This window comes from Sinohyriopsis cumingii, chromosome 3, assembly GCF_028554795.1.
Source record: "Sinohyriopsis cumingii isolate HCF-2022 chromosome 3, ASM2855479v2, whole genome shotgun sequence".
In the NCBI taxonomy this organism is placed as follows: domain Eukaryota; kingdom Metazoa; phylum Mollusca; class Bivalvia; order Unionida; family Unionidae; genus Sinohyriopsis; species Sinohyriopsis cumingii.
Genome location: NC_142963.1, coordinates 62,076,980 through 62,093,999, shown reverse-complemented (window position 1 = coordinate 62,093,999; position 17,020 = coordinate 62,076,980). Strand labels below are relative to the sequence as shown.

Here is a 17,020-nt window from a genome sequence, read left to right as displayed (position 1 = left end):
TTTTGAATGTTTACCTTTTTGACATTTTCTTCTGCACTAGTATCAACTTGATCTAATACGGTGTTTGAGGTACCTGTAACCATTGTTGGTTCATAAACTACCCAGGTCAGACCAAATGAATCTGCGAAATCAAGCCAAATTCTACCGATAGGAGTGTTGCCTAAACTCATTGTTCATATCTCCTAGTCACTGTATCTATTTGCTGGATGTCTCAGCCCTGCATATAAAACCTACTAAGTATACTTTTAAAATTTGAGGACATATTACCAGCAAGATGGATTCACTATAATATTATGTGATGGTGGTATGTTTGTGTGTATCTATATACCATTTATTCTAAAAAATCATCAAAGACTGCCCTTTACAGCTAGACAGTTACACCCCATGTACTTACCACCAAATAACAGAATCATTTCATTTGTTCAATTCTTTTTCTTTTCTCATACTGTATTATTGTCTATTATATCTAAATTAAATTAAGTTGCATACATAGAAGCATGCATGTTCCATCATATTGATTTATGTTCCCCTTTGATGCATTCCAAACATTCCAACAACAACAAAAAAATTTCGCGGCAGACCATCCCTGGTTTTGTTGCTGACCCTGGCACTTTCTTCCCCCACAAGTAAAAACAAGAAAAATTTAAAAAATGAATTCTCGAAATTGATATGTGCATCTAATTTAACCAGTTTTGCACAGTATTTGAAGAACTCAGTGCATTATATTTACTAATTATTATAGTATAAATTATGGGGGTTTTTTGGTGTTTTTTTTAAATATTTTTAAAACATAACTACCAGCTCGGCTACCCTAATTTTAAAACCAGTGCAATTGGAAACAAATATTTTTTTGACCTTATCGTGCATTATTTGAAACAGCTATATTTTTTTCATCCATGTATGGTTAATAGCCAATTAATTATCTATACCTTGGTGTATCTGTTTTATTTCTAAAACCAATTTCCCTTAAACTACTGGAATGTAATGTTACGGCCAATCCCAATCATGATATAATCCCGAGTTAACATGGAGTCACATCTATGTTTACAATTCCTACAAAGGTGAATCTACAACAGCCCACCTGTGCCAGCATAGGTTTAAAATGTATCCTCCTTGCCAATAACATGAAACAAACTAAAAACTTATCGAAACAAGCTCTAAACCTGTTAACTTAAATCAATTAATAAATAATATTTTGTACAATAACAAGACAACGTATTAAAAATTAACTGTGTAAAATGATTTACATTAGACCTACCTGTTTAGGATGTAGATGTTTTCGGTGACCTCGTCTATCGTACTTAAATCCCTTATGGAAGGGAACTGCACTTGGTTTCTTCTCATCTTTGGTAAGTTCATCCTTTTTCTTATGTTTCTTTGACTCGATCAAACAAATAAAGGCGATCAAGATCGCCAAACATAGAATCACTCTCATTTTAAATCACTTATTTCAAACACTGCTTCCCCGATCTGAGTGCAACCGTCTGGCAAGAACTTCTCAACTTTGTCGCAGTTTACTCGTTCTTTGTCCCGGACATACCACTCTCAAGTTGAGGTGTGGCAGGTGTCTCGCGATTTATCGGCAATGGATCACATCAGAGTCGAGACAATCAGAGTTTGACAGTTACAAATGACTGTGTAAATGTACAAGATAAATATTACAACATGAGAATGTATGGCCTGGGGAGTAGAACATAGGACTGACTACTGGACGAGTTCATTTTTTTCCGAAATAGCGTTGACGATTAATTCTTGTCAAATGCGATGGATTGGCGACCGCTATCTAATAAAATAAACAGTTATGAGGGCTCAAACTGAATAGGGGAAGGAACAAATATTATGTACGTGTATAGGGATTAAGATTCGTTAGCCTGAATGCCAGAAATAGTTTTAGCAGCCAGTTCATTGATGCTATCTATATATATGTATTAATTTTTCCACGACTTTCAAATAAAAAAATTAAAAAAAGCCAAAACACAATTAATTAATTCATTACTTCATTACCCGGTAATTAATAATATATGGAGCTTGGATACTAATGAAGTATGGTATTTTTCTGACGTGTGTGCGTACATGTTTTTGTACTCAGTGACGGCTGTTTTTTTTTTATTTATTTTATTTTTTTGCGGACGAGGCTGCTGCGCCTGGTGGCAAAATTCAGAGGGCGGGAGATTTTAAAGCATGAAAATCTTTGTCAAACAATTTTTTTATTAAAGGAGTCTTTAAAGGAACTGGTTTTAAGGCGGGGTGGGGTGGGGGCTAAATCAGTGAAAGAGTTGCAAAATCATAATATATCTCTCGCTATGTGTGTGTGTGTGTGTGTGCGTGTTACACACACACACACACACACACACACATGTACACTGTATCAGTCATTTTAATTTTTTTAAATATTTTGGCTATGTACCGTATCCGCTAGGTGAAAACATTTGGTTTACTCGTGTCTAATCCTTCATCTTGGCTTACAAGAGCATAATTTCGTTCGTCATCATAGAATTTCTCAAAATCTTGGTAATATATCTGAACATGTTACTAGTTATAAATATTTAGTTTTAAAGCAAACATATGTCAGGCTAGTAGAATTTTCTTCATTATCAAACACAAAGGTCTAAAAGGAATAAAAACATAGTCAATTATCTATTCGAATGAGTCAGCTAGAGGTGTTTGGTTTGTTGAATGCCTGTGACAGCGTCAGTTCGAAATTATCAATAGCTCGAGATGTATGTATTTTTCATTAAAAGGAAACGATGCTTGCCGGGTTTCGTTTAAATTAAAAATGTGTACGTGTGTTATATCAAAGATAGGAATGTATATATACGAATGCACATATTTGTCATTTAAATGGAGTTAAAATGTTAAGATTGACTACAGGCAATCTAATTGAAATAAGACACGACTGTCGTACGTGAAGATCTGACAGTAACCGCTTATGGGTCATGTTTTGGTGACCTTTGAATTAGCCAGTGAAAATGCAGCTTTCAGAAACTAAGTAGTGACTCAAGTAGTTGGACTCCCAGTATACTATTCAAACATACTGCTCACTCTGTGTCATAGTCGCTAAATATGCGACTCACCTATCTGGCGATTTGCTATCCCCTACGCCCACCAGCTCTGCGGACACGTCTGTATGTTAAGAGCAACACATATTTTGCCATAAGTCATCATTCGGTTTTGTTGTTTAAATCATTTCATTTAATACCAAATCATGTGGCATCTGAAATAATCATTTAATTTGTTGGGTTAAATCCATTCGCTTTAGACTACAATTTATTTAATACCACGTCATTTGGAAGCAGGTTTCATCATTCCGTCGTTTAAAATCTGGACTAATCATTTCATGTGTCGGGTTACATCATTTCATTTCATACTACATCATATCATTTAATACCACGTCATTTGGGACCTACATTCATCATTCCATTTGATTTGGTGTTTTAATTCATTTCATATGACACCACATTATTTGGAATTTGGATTTATAACTTCTTTTGCTATTTTGAATCATTGTATTTTATACTACATCAGTAGTATACGGGGACGATTGAGAGACAAATAGACATTAACACGGTGGGCCAATCGAGGTACAAGGGGAATTTAACATGTTGGACCTATCGAGGGACAAGTAGAATTGGATATGATGGGCCTTTATAGGAAGAAGGGAAATAGAACATGGTAGGCCTATCGATGGACAAGGGGACTTTAACATGGTGAGCCTATCGAGGGACAAGGTGAATTGAACAATATGGGGTAGTATAGTGACAAGGGGACTGTAACAGGAGTGACGTCATGGGGTTTTATAGGGACAAATTAAACAAAGACATTCACAAACAAACAAATACCTATACAACATAAAGACCACAAAAAAAATATGGCAATGGAGTTAATCTTGTCAAAGCAATGGAGTGGCCCTGAAAAGGGACGTTGGGCTTTAGTTAATATATGTGAGTCAAAATATGAAGCATCACGTCGATCTTTTTCTCTTTCTACAACTCTGTCTGACATCTGGACCGTATATCAAGACTCTCTTCAGACTGCCTTGCCTCTCAACAAGATCCTTCATTTCCAAAAGGCCGTATATATGTTCTTCGTGATAGCCCATGATGATGGTACATATATGGGATAGTCCGGGCTGAACAGCATCCACGACTCCACGTTAGTCCACATTTTGTCATGAGAACATGTGAATTTAATGAAGTGCATGAGCCGCGGATATTTATAGTTTAAGAGCGGATCGAAACGGGTGTGACCTCTTTCACCAAACCAAACGTGCATTACAAAATTTAGTCAGAGCATGGAGTCTCTCTTCCGATCAGAAGAGAGCGACGTGTGACGTCACATACCCAATATAGGTGCGCTAGCGTCTGTGAGCAATGAATTGATACGACATAGTTAAAGCATGGCGAAAACTAAGAAGACGATGAAGCGCGGAGGAGTGATGGCACAGCGGCTACCAAAGCAACCACGGTGATACTTCCAGAAGAGAATTATTTTAATTGGCATTTAGTCCATTTTTTTTTCTTCGCAAGAATTTGTGCCGATACCAGTACCTTCACCACCTTCTCCATCCTTACCTCAAGCTGAGGATTTTTGACAGAGGCAAAAAGAATAATTGGAGAAATTGTTACAACTGCAGAAAGAAGCTGAACAGTCCTTTGTCATTCAACAGCAACAGCGAGAGAAGATATAGTGCCAAGGAGAGAAGAAGGACATTCAAAGTCAAATGGTCACGTTGCTATTAAACATTTTGGCAGAGTTAAGCTGTCTGGGGCAAATGTATGATTCTTCTTTAACTCGACTCAAGAGACCAAGACCTTCCCGAGCCAAACATTCCATTCCATTCAGCACTCCCTCCACGATGACTACTCCCCAGATACCAACAGTAGCAGCAGCGCTCACTACCAAATCATTCATAATAGCAGGTGAAGAAATAGGAATTGGTCGTGGCAAAGGTATAAGGAAGTTAAAGCTCGTTGTCTTCCGTTTCTGAGTTTGTTGAAAAAAAAGAAAAAGAAACAACACCCAACGGTCCTTTTCAGGGCCACTCACTTCTGAGGAAAAGAGTGACTACTCAAAGTTAGCTAAATCAAGTACAACTTAAATCCATTTTTCCCATGATGATAGAATGAATGATGTGAGTGCGTGAGTATATGTCCTTATTATTATAAAAATTCAGAACCAAGAGACACTTACGTTTTCTTTCTGGTATATTCTATTGCAAAAGTTACTATGAAATTTCACAACACATCACCAAAACTTCATTTGCTTCTTCTTTTTTTCACTCTTTTTCCAGCCTTTGAATTTCGTGGTCACAGCTTTTTCCTCTTTTTCATTGTTTTCTTCTCGTCTTCTTTTCTTATCGTTCTGGACTGGTATGGGTTCTTCATCCTATTCGCAGGGTTCTTCTTTATTTTCGGAAGCCCTCTCCTCTTCTTTCTTAATCAATTCTCTATTTTCGTAGGACAGTCTGAAGATCAATGTCCTTTCTCCATGCAAAGATAACAGGTATCTTGACCTTTGTCTCTCTTGATGCCTGTATTGCTTAGAAGTTGTGGACATTCTGTAGCCCAATGTCCCTTCTTCTGACAGGTATAGCAAGTATCCTGACTTTTATCTGAAAAGGAAGGGAAGTAGTCTGTCGCCTTCTCTGAAGTAAATATTCGTATGTCGCCTCGTAAAGCTTTGACTAGAAGCTCTTTTTGTGTTGGCTATTCCATCTTGATCGTTTGAGAGTGGAATGAATACTCTGAGGGAAGTCACTAACCCTCTATTAGGGGACAATGGCGTGTAAAATCTAGTCATTTGACATTTTGTAATCAAGATGAAACGATCGAACGATTTCCATGAGAAAGGAGAAGAAAGTAAGAGGCCACCACGTTCCATATCGCCTCGTACATAGCTGATGTCTTGGTTCAAATTCATGCCAGCGATTTCGAAGACGACATGAGTGAACCTGAATCAACACTTCCTACGTCTGCATCCAGACTCAAAGAGTCTACTTCCAACGAAAGTCAACTAGTAACACACGAGAAAGTATTACCACATTCGAGAGATGGAAAAACGCTCCTCTAGAAAATTTATAACCATGGCTTGTACTTACAGGGTGCAGTTTTTCCATTTATCACGAAAGTTTGAAATCGCCCGTGAAGATCGAGTTCAGCAGCCCGGCAGAACTGACACCTTCCAAAGCCATCGACAAAATTCAACACGTTCAACAATCCAAGGACCAATTTCACATCACCGATGGCAAAGCTACGTTTTACATGGCCAACGTTTCTCCTCCGAAAGGGGACGGACATGGCAGAGACGTGTTATTAGTGGACGACCTTCGCACTACCAAACAGAGCATCGTCCGAATTAACAACACACAAGACAAAATGTGTTTAGCTCGGGCCATCGTCGTGGGACGAACATATGCCGACAAGAACGATACGGCTGAATGGAAAAGAGCATGGGAGAACATTCAAAAATCGGAACGAGCCAAGCCACGAAGTGAAGCCGAGTTCCTGCTACAGCAAGCTGGCCTATCCAAAGACACAGCCCGCGACATTCATGAAATTAAACAAGAACTACAAGACGTCTTGGTTCCACGCTACACATCGAAAGTTCACCCTCAAGAAGTGCGCAGACTTATGCTGTTTCGAGGTAACGATTTCCCAGATGGAAATACATTCACGTCTATCATCAAGATGAACATTTCGACACCATTACCAGTATCACCACATTCCTCGAATACAGTATTATTGGAGAAATGTAACTATGGGTATAACAACCGGGAGTAACACATTCATTGCGGACCGAAATGTCGGTTTTGTTTAGCCTCTAAACTTTGTCATCACGAAAGACAAGAACGAATGAATTGCTCAGTTTGTCAGCGAACTTTTGTGAGCCCTGATTGTTACTAACATCTCATGACGCAAGGTTCACAGCGGAAAAGTTCTTGCCAACTGTTGAGAGTGTGCTTTAATTATGGACAAGTCATACCTACCAATAGTGCTAAGGCGCACGTTTGTTGAGGAAAGAAACGATGTCACATTTGTCGCCAAATCGTGGACTTGGAACATTAATGCTATATTCAAAAATACCAATCGAAACATAAGGAAGACGATGACCAAAAAAGTGGAATTTCATCTTTTTCGATTTCGAATGTATGCAAGAGACCGGTATTCACATTCCTAATTTCTACGTGGCTCATCGAGGGCGCAAGAGATGCATCCAGGAGCTCTCTTTTTTCAGCATGTAGCAATATTCCAAGAGGACGTGAAAAAGATCTTTCGAGGACCGAACACGCTGCCCTATTTTGTTCGATGTATCTTACACCCTATCGACGACACGTGGAGTCAAGAGGACATCAAACGTTACAGAGATTGTCATCACTATGTCACGGTGATGACTCGCAATTTCTCAGGATACGATGGGCAATTTCTTCTGAAATACTATACAGAACAAGGCACCGACTGCCCAAAAGCCACCTCGAACGGAGCCAAAATTATCTACATGCAAGTTGGCCAAGTACAGTTTAAAGATTCTATGAGTTATTTAGCCATACTTTTGAGTTAAATGCCTAAAATATTTGGAATGACAGAAATGGCAAAAGGATATCTCCTCACATTTTTAATACCAAAGCCAATCAACACGCCGTCCTGTCACATTTGCCTGACGCATATTACAACGACCCCGACAACATGTACATCGAAGAACGCGAAGCTTTCAACACTTGGTACCAAACTCACACTTTGGACCCTTTCCACTTTCAGGAAGAAGTGTTAAAGCTTTTGTCGCCCCGACGTGGATATTTTACGGCGTTGCTGTGGAAAATTTCGAGAACTCTTTATGGAACACGGAGGGATCGATCCATTTAAAGAAGACTGTACCATCGCAAACGTGTGCTCCTTGTGTTCAGCAAAAGATTCATGCCCGAGAAGACCCTGACCGTCATCTGCCCTCAAACTACGGACTTCATCAAACGTCGATACCCGGTCAAATCTCTGCGCTGGCTACATTACTTATGCAAAAAGGAAGACAAATGGATCCAACATACCCGAAAGGGAGGAGGCGAAAAGACCACTGGGACGTATTCGATGGATGTCTGAGACTTAGAAGATTCAAAGAGAGTCAACGAGTTTAATGGATGTTTTTTCACGAATATCCGATCTGTTCTCAGGGCGTACCATGGAAGACTTGAACGAGGACACTTGTCAACGACGTTTGAAGTTAGAACAGCAAGGATACCAAGTCAATGAAATGCGGGGAAAAGATTACGACCGCTGTTTGAAAACCTATCCCGAATTTAAGCGCATCTTGGAAAGTTATCACCTGGTAGACCCTCTCGACCCACGGGATAGTTTGTTTGGAGGACGAACGAATGCCACATGGTTGCTGTGCCACGATACGAAGATAAAGAAGATCAAATCAAATACCTGGACGCACGTTCGTTGTATCCTTACGTGTGCAATATCATCACTTTCCATTACAACACCCACAATTCCTGACGGGTCACATCGACGTGAAAAACATCCAACAATACGAAGGACTGATTAAATGCAAAGTCTTGCCTCCCACCGACTTGTTCCATCCCGTCTTACCTTACCATTGCCAAGGAAAACTGTTTCTTCTTTTGTACCGCACGTGCGCGGCAACGTGTAACCAAGGCCAACCTTGTCATCACGCTCAGGAAGAACGCGCATTGATAGGAACGTTGGTCAGCGCAGAATTGTTTCGAACTCTAGAACTGGGATACCAACTATTAGAAGTGTACAAAATTTACAAATTTCTGAAGACAGAACAGTACCAAAAGGACTACGACAACTCAGAAAAACATTTTCTCCTGCTACCTCGATGGCTTTTTTGAAACTGAAGCAAGAAGCGGCTATCCTTTCTGGTGCCCTACTCCGGAAAACCAAGTGAAAGTCAGAGACGAATACTTATCCAACGAGGGCATCACTTTAGACCACGTCGAGAGAAACTAAAGAAGGCTATCGTTTTGCCAAAGTAATGTTGAATTGCTTGTGGGTAAAATGGCACAACGACTGTGTTTTCCCAACACGGGATACTTGAAAGAGCCCTCCCGCTACTTCCAGATGATTCACGACAAAACAAAATATATGAAACACGTAAACTTAGTTCGCCAAAATCTGATTCTAGTGAACTACGAAGAAGTACTAGAGTTTGTACAGGCCGAAGCATTTGCAAATATCATCATTGGGGCCTGAGGGACAGCCCAAGGTCGCATAAGACTGGACGAAATCTTACACCTTTTCGAATATCGCGTCCCGTATTTTGACACGGAGAGTTGCATTTACGTCGATTTCCCTCATTATCCCCAAACCAACCTTCGAAGGAGCCTTAACGAACGAGCACGCCGAAAACAAGATTCTAAGACTTTTATTAAACACATTGATATTACTAATCCTTGATGGTTTCTGCGTGGATTAAATATTGGCCGTTCTATAGAATTCGGGGTGGGGGTGGGGTGGTGCGTCAAGCGTAGGTACGCAGGTGGGGGGGGTGTAAAAAAGTACACATGTATACAGGGAGGGGGAGGAGTAAAGCTTTGCCAGATTTTTTGAGTACGTACTAAATGGATGTTCCCTTACTTTAAGAATAGGATCTTTGAATTAAACAAATTTAGCACATGCATATAACAAAATATTTAACTCTTCCCCCCACCTTCAAGAACCTTGATACATTTATGTCCAAAAACAAACAAATTTAAGTCCAAAGTAGCTTGATGACATTAATTAAACAAGATGTATTTCCTCCTAAATTTGTCTATTTTTTAATTGAGAGCGTTGCTATCACTTGCAAGCATTTACACTGATATTGAATCCATGACACACAATATTAAAATAAATTTATGCGATTTCTGAATAATATTTTCACTGAAACTATGGTAACAGAATGGGTGATAGGTTTACGGTTATTTTCATAAAGATTAATTTTTCGTTGATATAGATAAATTGAATCATGCAAAACAAACTTGAGAAGAAATAAGATGATAAAGCAAACAAAAGAAATGTAATACATATTTAGTAAAAGATAAAGATCGCAGAACTGATGGAAAACATGTTTAGTCTGAGTAATTGCAGTCTGTAACTAGTGTGTGGTAAAAAGTGCAAATTATCAAAATAAAAAATACGGTGTTAACTAGGCTGTAGTCAAAGAACAATGACGTCATGTAAAACAGCAAACCATGTGACCTTGATGATTTATTTCTGTAAAGGAATGGTATCGTCATTTGTTTGGATGGTATTCATTTTGGCAGGTGGATGTGAAAATATACAAATAAATAACCAATGTTCAATGTGCAGAATACATGAACTGAATTGCAAGCATGTTTTCTTTTAAACGTATTAATTCTTGTACAAATTGTTACACAAAATGATTAATTTACAAACTGTCTTTTGGATTGGTGGATTATCATGGAAACATTTTATCTAGCTTGAGTTTCATATTTGCATTTTGCCAAATTAAGTGAGAATGCCTCTGCAGCCAATGTGCTTTCGCAATTCGCATTCCAAATAACAAATGTATCATATGTGTTTTCATCTGTAAAGGTACTATAACGGCATTTTACTCGAAACTCTTCGATATGATTGTAGTATAGTAGGATACTTTGGCGTCAATGGAAAACCCAGTCAAAAAGGTCGTAGGAACGTTTGGCGTCAAGGGGAATTTAACATGGAAAATTTTCGAATGTATGGTGTCAGGGGATTGGGACACTTTTGCGTCAATGGAAAACCCAGTCAAAAAGGCCTTGGGACTGTATAGCGTCAAGGGAAATTTAACACAGGGACATATATAAGACATTATAATCATAAAACAGACCAACACAAACAACTATACAACCGACTAAAAATAATTTTAGGCAAGAAAGCAGATCTTTTCGAGGCATATCTACAACATACAACATATATAACACAAACAACTATACAACCGACTAATAAGAATGTAGGCAAGAAAGCAAATCTTTTCGAGGCATATGAGTGGTCCTGAAAAGGGTCCTTGGGTTCTATTTTCTCCAATTCTTCTACCGTTTTCTCACTTTCTCAACAATCCCTTTCTTCCTCTTCTTTTCTGTCTCTGGCATCCAGTCAGCGTGGCCCATATATCTAAATTACTCATGCACCTTCATCCCGTTTTGATTTAGTCTCTCAAAGTTCTTCTTTCTCTTTTCTTTGTACTTTCTTTCTTTAGACCATCTGTTTTTTTATCTTCTTCACGCCTTCTTCCATTACTTTTTCATTAGTTCTTCTCCTTTCTTTAGTTGACCCAGCCCCCACTTCACAAAGTACCATTCTGTCCAATGCAATATGTCTTCCAAAAAACACATTACTTTCATCACATTATCAAGGGCCTCCTTTAATATTCCAACTCTCACGTATGTTGGTTGAATGAAACCTCTTAAATTTTCTACTTCCTCCTCTATCATACCTTGTACCAGGTCCCTGGCTACTTTCAGGCTGGTCACTTGACTTGTCACAAAGTCTTTGGTAACTGGATACCTCCATTCATGTTCTAGCCTTTCCACCACATAGACAGCATCCAACATCCAGTACCAATTGTCCTTTAACTTGTTAAACAACTCTATTGTCATCTTCTTTTATGCTATGTAGAATGGCGCGAACGATGATGATGATGATGATGATACAAGATTAAGTCGCCTATGCACCGAGTGCTTTCGTGACTGGTTAATTCTCTAATGTCGAAATTCTTAATTAGTCGGTACTGTAGGAATTGTGCCACTACAGTTCCTGGTTTATGTGTGAATGTCACACTTCTTAATTAGTCTGTCTGGACGAGGCAAGGTGGAAAGGTACCCAGGAACGGCGCTCAAACCCAAACAAACAATTTCGTATCCGCCAACTAATAAGAGCGTTTTACTGAGTTCAATTAGCATTTCCAATCATAATTAATACCAAATTTTCCCAACTAAAATAATATAAGTTATTAGTTAAGAATTGATCACTCAATTAGACTTAATCTATCATGTTTGCACATTGCAAGTTAGAATTCAACCAGATTATTCAACTATCAATCAAATTTGAGTTTATACAACGAACACTACCAAGTTGGTAAAATAGCCTAAGAATTCATCCTCCAATAAGATGCAGCCTTTCGTAACCAAGATGTGCGAGTTAGCCCAAGTAGAAAAACTAGCCAGTGGATTAAACTCCCAATCAAATTCGGGTTTACATACCTGAGACCACCAAGTTAGAACACCAACCAAAGGATTCAACTACCAATCAAATTTGAGTTTACATACCTGCCACCACCAATTAAGAGAACGAACCGAATATTTCAACTGCCAATCAGATTTAGTTTTATGTAGTTAGTTCGAACAACTAATACACCGAGCAGGTTACACTAGCATCCCTTAAACGCCAGGTCGTATTTACATTTCAAATCAAGTCCAGTTATACTAGTTGACAATAAATAAACCCAATAATGTGTAAGCCACCTGTGCAATTCTGTCAAACTGTTCGAGTTTCAGAATTTTTCTACATCTTGAATGTTCGAAAGAATTCTAGTATATAGTGTACGCTGTAAATACCCTAAGATTTGTATTCATTATTATGCTTAAGCGACTTAAAGAAAAAAAAGTTGTAGTCACTATTAGGTGTAACAAGTTGTTAACTTTGAGGCAGTGGATAAAGGATCAGATCAGTGTATTGGTATTATCGAGTGGTAATTCCATGCCAAAAGTGGAATAACTTTGTTAATAGGCAACCTAGAGCCCTGAGAAGGGCTATTTTGGCAGGCTAGTTGAAAGTTACCCTGCGGTCTTCTGTTTCTTTAATTTTCGCCGCACTTCTCTTGTCGTGTTTGATGGTATCTGGGAAGTGGTAGCCATGTATCGTTGACACGTAGTTTGCCGCTTGCACTAGCTAGTAGATTGGATATTGCGTATAAGCATTCTCGTAGTGTTGAGAGATAATTCTTATACCGTAGAACCATTGTGTCGGTCTGGGTCTATTGATGTCTAGCGTTCTCCAGGCTAGGTATTTTACGGCATTGACAAAGTGCCCTGCCTTTCTCACATCGTCCTGCGCTGGTTCTAGTCCCATCTCTTTACACCGTTTTAGATCCAGGTAAGTTTCCTCTTCTTCTACCGCTGTTTCTTGCTCTATTTCTTCTTCCCTTTATTCACTAGAGGAAGGCATTTCCAAGTCAGCTACCAGTGTGTCATGTAGGACTTCCTGCCTTGTTGGTGTTGGTGATTTAACTGGGGTGTGAGTAACTTTGCTCGCATGCGTCTCTAGTGTCTTCATTTTTTGTGCGATCTAGTCATCGATCGATTTATCCTGGGCAGCCGTAATTATAGGAATGGTCCCTGTATTTATTGTTGGTCCTGTCGACTTCTGCGGTTTGTTTTGGTGGATCATAGTGGTTGGGCTGCTAGTCTGGGTCTGCGGAGTACGCTCCCTCTGTTGCGGCCTTCTTCCTCCTCTACGTCTTCTGGGCCATAGGTTGTAGTCTATTTCTTCCTCTTTGTCGTTATTATCAGAAATTAGGAGCAGGGCTGTACGTTTTTCCTGCGCTCTAAGGCTCCAACCTGAGGTTACTATGAGGCGGAGACCCCTTAGTGCACACATTGCTGGAGCAGGAATTTTTTTCCTCGCTAGCTCCATTTCTAATGCGTGGTTCTTCGCTGCTGAATGAATGGAATGGCGCGAACGATTTGATTGATTGATTTCTTGGATTAAAGAGGCGTTCGCACGGAGTGCATGTGCCTCTGGTTTATTACTGTACAGCAGGATGCTAATTGTTCATGGGGAATGTAAGTGGAGCCACATCCCCCAGGCGTTTATGCACTCAAGAAGTGCTGATAATTAAGCAGTCAGTTAGCGAGACATATTGTCCCATGCTATCTGAATGGTAGGCTGTCATGGGTGGAAATTGACCCAACACGCACTCATATTTAAGTAGGCTAGTACCATTTGTGGGGATGAGTGGGATTGGAACCGACAATCACTCATGATTTTTATTGGTAAAAATGAATGCGCGTATTGCACGCCGTTAACTGATGTCTGGTCTTGGCATGAGAGGAGAAGGGCGGAGTGGTAGGCGCAGATCCACAGGAAGGTGCCCGTTGACTAGTCCAGGTGTTGATCTAAAGCTGTCGTCTTTCACGAATTTTGAATTTAGATGATTGAGCTTAATTCCGAAAGGTTCTGAATATTTGCTGAATTGAGAGAGGCTCCGTGCTGTTTAATGCTTTTAGTAATGGGAGTGGAAACATGGTAGGTTTGAGAGTGATAGTAGCAGGTAGATGGGAGAGATTTTTTATTATTATTATTTTGTATACAAAAATATATAAACATACATACATATACATGTACACACATATATTTACATACATACATACATACATACATACATACATACATACATACATACATACATACATACATGCATGCATGCATGCATGCATGCATGCATGCATACATACATACATACATACATACATACATTTAGTTGTTGGTTAGCCTGCCTCCTACTTTATGTTGATTATTTTCTTATCTTTATGGTTAAAATTATTAATGTAAGTTTATTTTATTTTCAGTTCATATAAATTTAGATAAGACAGATATCCCTGCCGAACTCGAGTCGCAAAGCATATCAAGGACATTTGATCTTATATGTTCCCTAATTTTAATTTTTCCCCCTCTTTTGTTAACCTGCCTCCTCCTTTATTTTGATTATTTTCCTATCTTTAGATATTAATATAGGTTTTTATTTTTATTTTCAGGCTAAATCTAGTTAGATAATCCTGATATCTTTGCTGAATAATGGGGTCGCTAAGACATGTCAAAGACATCTGACCTTACGGTTCCTTAATTTTAGTTTCTTAGTCTGTACCCTGAATATAAGTAATTGAATGGAATTTATTGTCTTGATTTTAGTTACTAGCTGTATGTTGTTTTAATAAGGGGTGGAAGGTATTTTAGTGATAGTTTGAGAAGACAAAACCTAGTTTAATAGTGGGTGGGGTGTTAAGTTTAGAAATTTGATATGGTGTGTTATAAGGTGCTAGATGCCTGACAGGGAGTGTTGGTTTTTATATATTTTTTTTTTTTAGTCCTGTTGTTTCCAGGAAACTTAGGATGTTGCGAATTGTTAAATTTAAATTGGGATTGCTATTGTCTTGTATGTCTGGATAGGTACAAGGGGTTACAGTTGCTTTTTGAGCTTTAATGAATTTTGCTCTTGCCAGTTGATATTTAGCGCAGTTATTGAATACGTGTTGTAAGTCCTCAGTTGCATGACAATGAAAACAGTTGATGTTAGCTGGTTGGGGTCCTAAGAGTTTACCAAAACTGGCAGCTAATTTTGTTTTTCCTGTCATTATGATATTGATTAATTTTTGGTCCACGTTTTTAACTTTGGGTGGTTTAATGGACCTGTTGACTGTTTTTAAAATAGAGTAAAGTTTTCTTCCTTTGGGGGTGGAATTCAAATGATCCTGCCATTTGTTTTCAATATAGGTTTTTGTGAAGCTTTGTGCTTCTGTGATGCTATATTTAAGTAGGGCAGGATCTGGGTGCGAATGAATCCACATGAATTCGACTATTTAATTTTTTTGGGACAGTTCTCTAAGAGCATAGTAATTCCTGGCAAGGAACAGTTCTCTTGATTTAGTGTTATAAGATTTGATTGAGTTAATTACACTAAAGAAGTCGCTGATAATTACGGCTTTTTAGGTATTGTTAGCTTTAATCCATTGTAAAGATTCAATAATTGCGTAAAATTCGGTAGTGAATATAGAGCAGTGGTCTGGTAGTCTTGTTCCCATTTGGATACCGTATTCGAGGATAACTACTGCAGCTGCTGTTCTGGGAGGTTCAGCTGTTTTTTGATCCATCTGTGAATAGTTTTACGAAACCAGAGTGGGTGTCCTGAATATTCTTTGCAATGATAGATTTTAGCATAATTTCTTGTTCCAATTTATTTCCGTATTCGGTTGCTTTGGTGTTTATCCTTGGTTTGGGTTGTAGCCAGGGGGTTTGATCAGGTGGTTTGGTGAATTCCTCCTGTTGTTCTAGAATTGGTAAGGATCTTTTAAGTCCCACGATTTTTTTTTACCACCTGGAGGGTTTGGAACTAGTTTCTGACTAAATTTGGTGTTACATTTGTCAATGGCAATTTTGGTGGGATGGGTATTGAGGTGTTTTGGCTAATCGTATTGCATATCTGAGTAGCATTTCCTGTCTTCTCAAATTTAGTAGAAGCTCTCCGGTGAGTATTAGGAGTTCGTCCAATCAGGTTGAGGGGAGGGTGCCGGTGCATACGATTAGGGATTTCTTTGGATAGCATCAAGCTTGTTCAGGAGTGTTTGATTTGCAGCGTTATAAACATGGCAAGCATAGTCTAGTTTCGATCTGATGAGTGCTCAGTAGATTGTGAGCATAGTTTCTTGACTGGATACCCATGTGGTCCCTTTGAGGTTTCCTAAGAGGTTGATGTCTTTGTTACAATTTTGTATTCAGAGATCAATATAGTGTTTCCAGGAAAAGAAGTTGTCAAAAATGCATACCTAGGAACCTTACCACTTTAACATATTTGATGATTTGATTTTGGATTAAGAGGTTTGGGAGAGGTGGATGATTTATTTGTTTTGGGGAGAAAATGATAACTACAGTTTTTTCGTGTGAAATTTTAAATCCCAATTTATTCGCCCATTTCCCTATGTTATCTAATCTTTGCTGGATTTCAGATATGACTAGACTGCTGGCGGGATTTCCTGCCCTCCAGATGCCGCTATCGTCGGCGAATAGTGAGATATTAACTTTTCTGGAGGCAATGTTAAGGTCAAGGTCGTTGATCATAATGTTGAAGAGCGTGGGGCTGAGCACGCTCCCTTGTGAAGTACCATTTTCAAGGGAGAATTCCTTCGAGTGAGTGTTTCCTACTCTAGTGAGAACGTTACGACCTGATAGAAAGTTTTAAATCAGTTAAACATGCGCACAGTAATGCCGAAATGGTGAAGTTTCGCAATAAAACCTTTAGTCCAAACTAGGTC

General features: G+C 38.9%; 1 protein-coding gene across 1 annotated transcript in view; it reads right to left on the bottom strand.

Moving 5' to 3' along the window:
- The window catches only part of LOC149802966 (uncharacterized), a 41,342-nt gene extending 39,703 nt beyond the window's left edge, over nt 1-1,639 (bottom strand). The window contains exon 1 of the mRNA XM_089953860.1: nt 1,259-1,639. Within this exon, the coding sequence (XP_089809986.1) occupies nt 1,259-1,435 (177 nt within the window). The 5' untranslated portion in view covers nt 1,436-1,639. The remainder of the gene's footprint in view (nt 1-1,258) is intronic.
- Nucleotides 1,640-17,020: the final 15,381 nt, after the last annotated feature.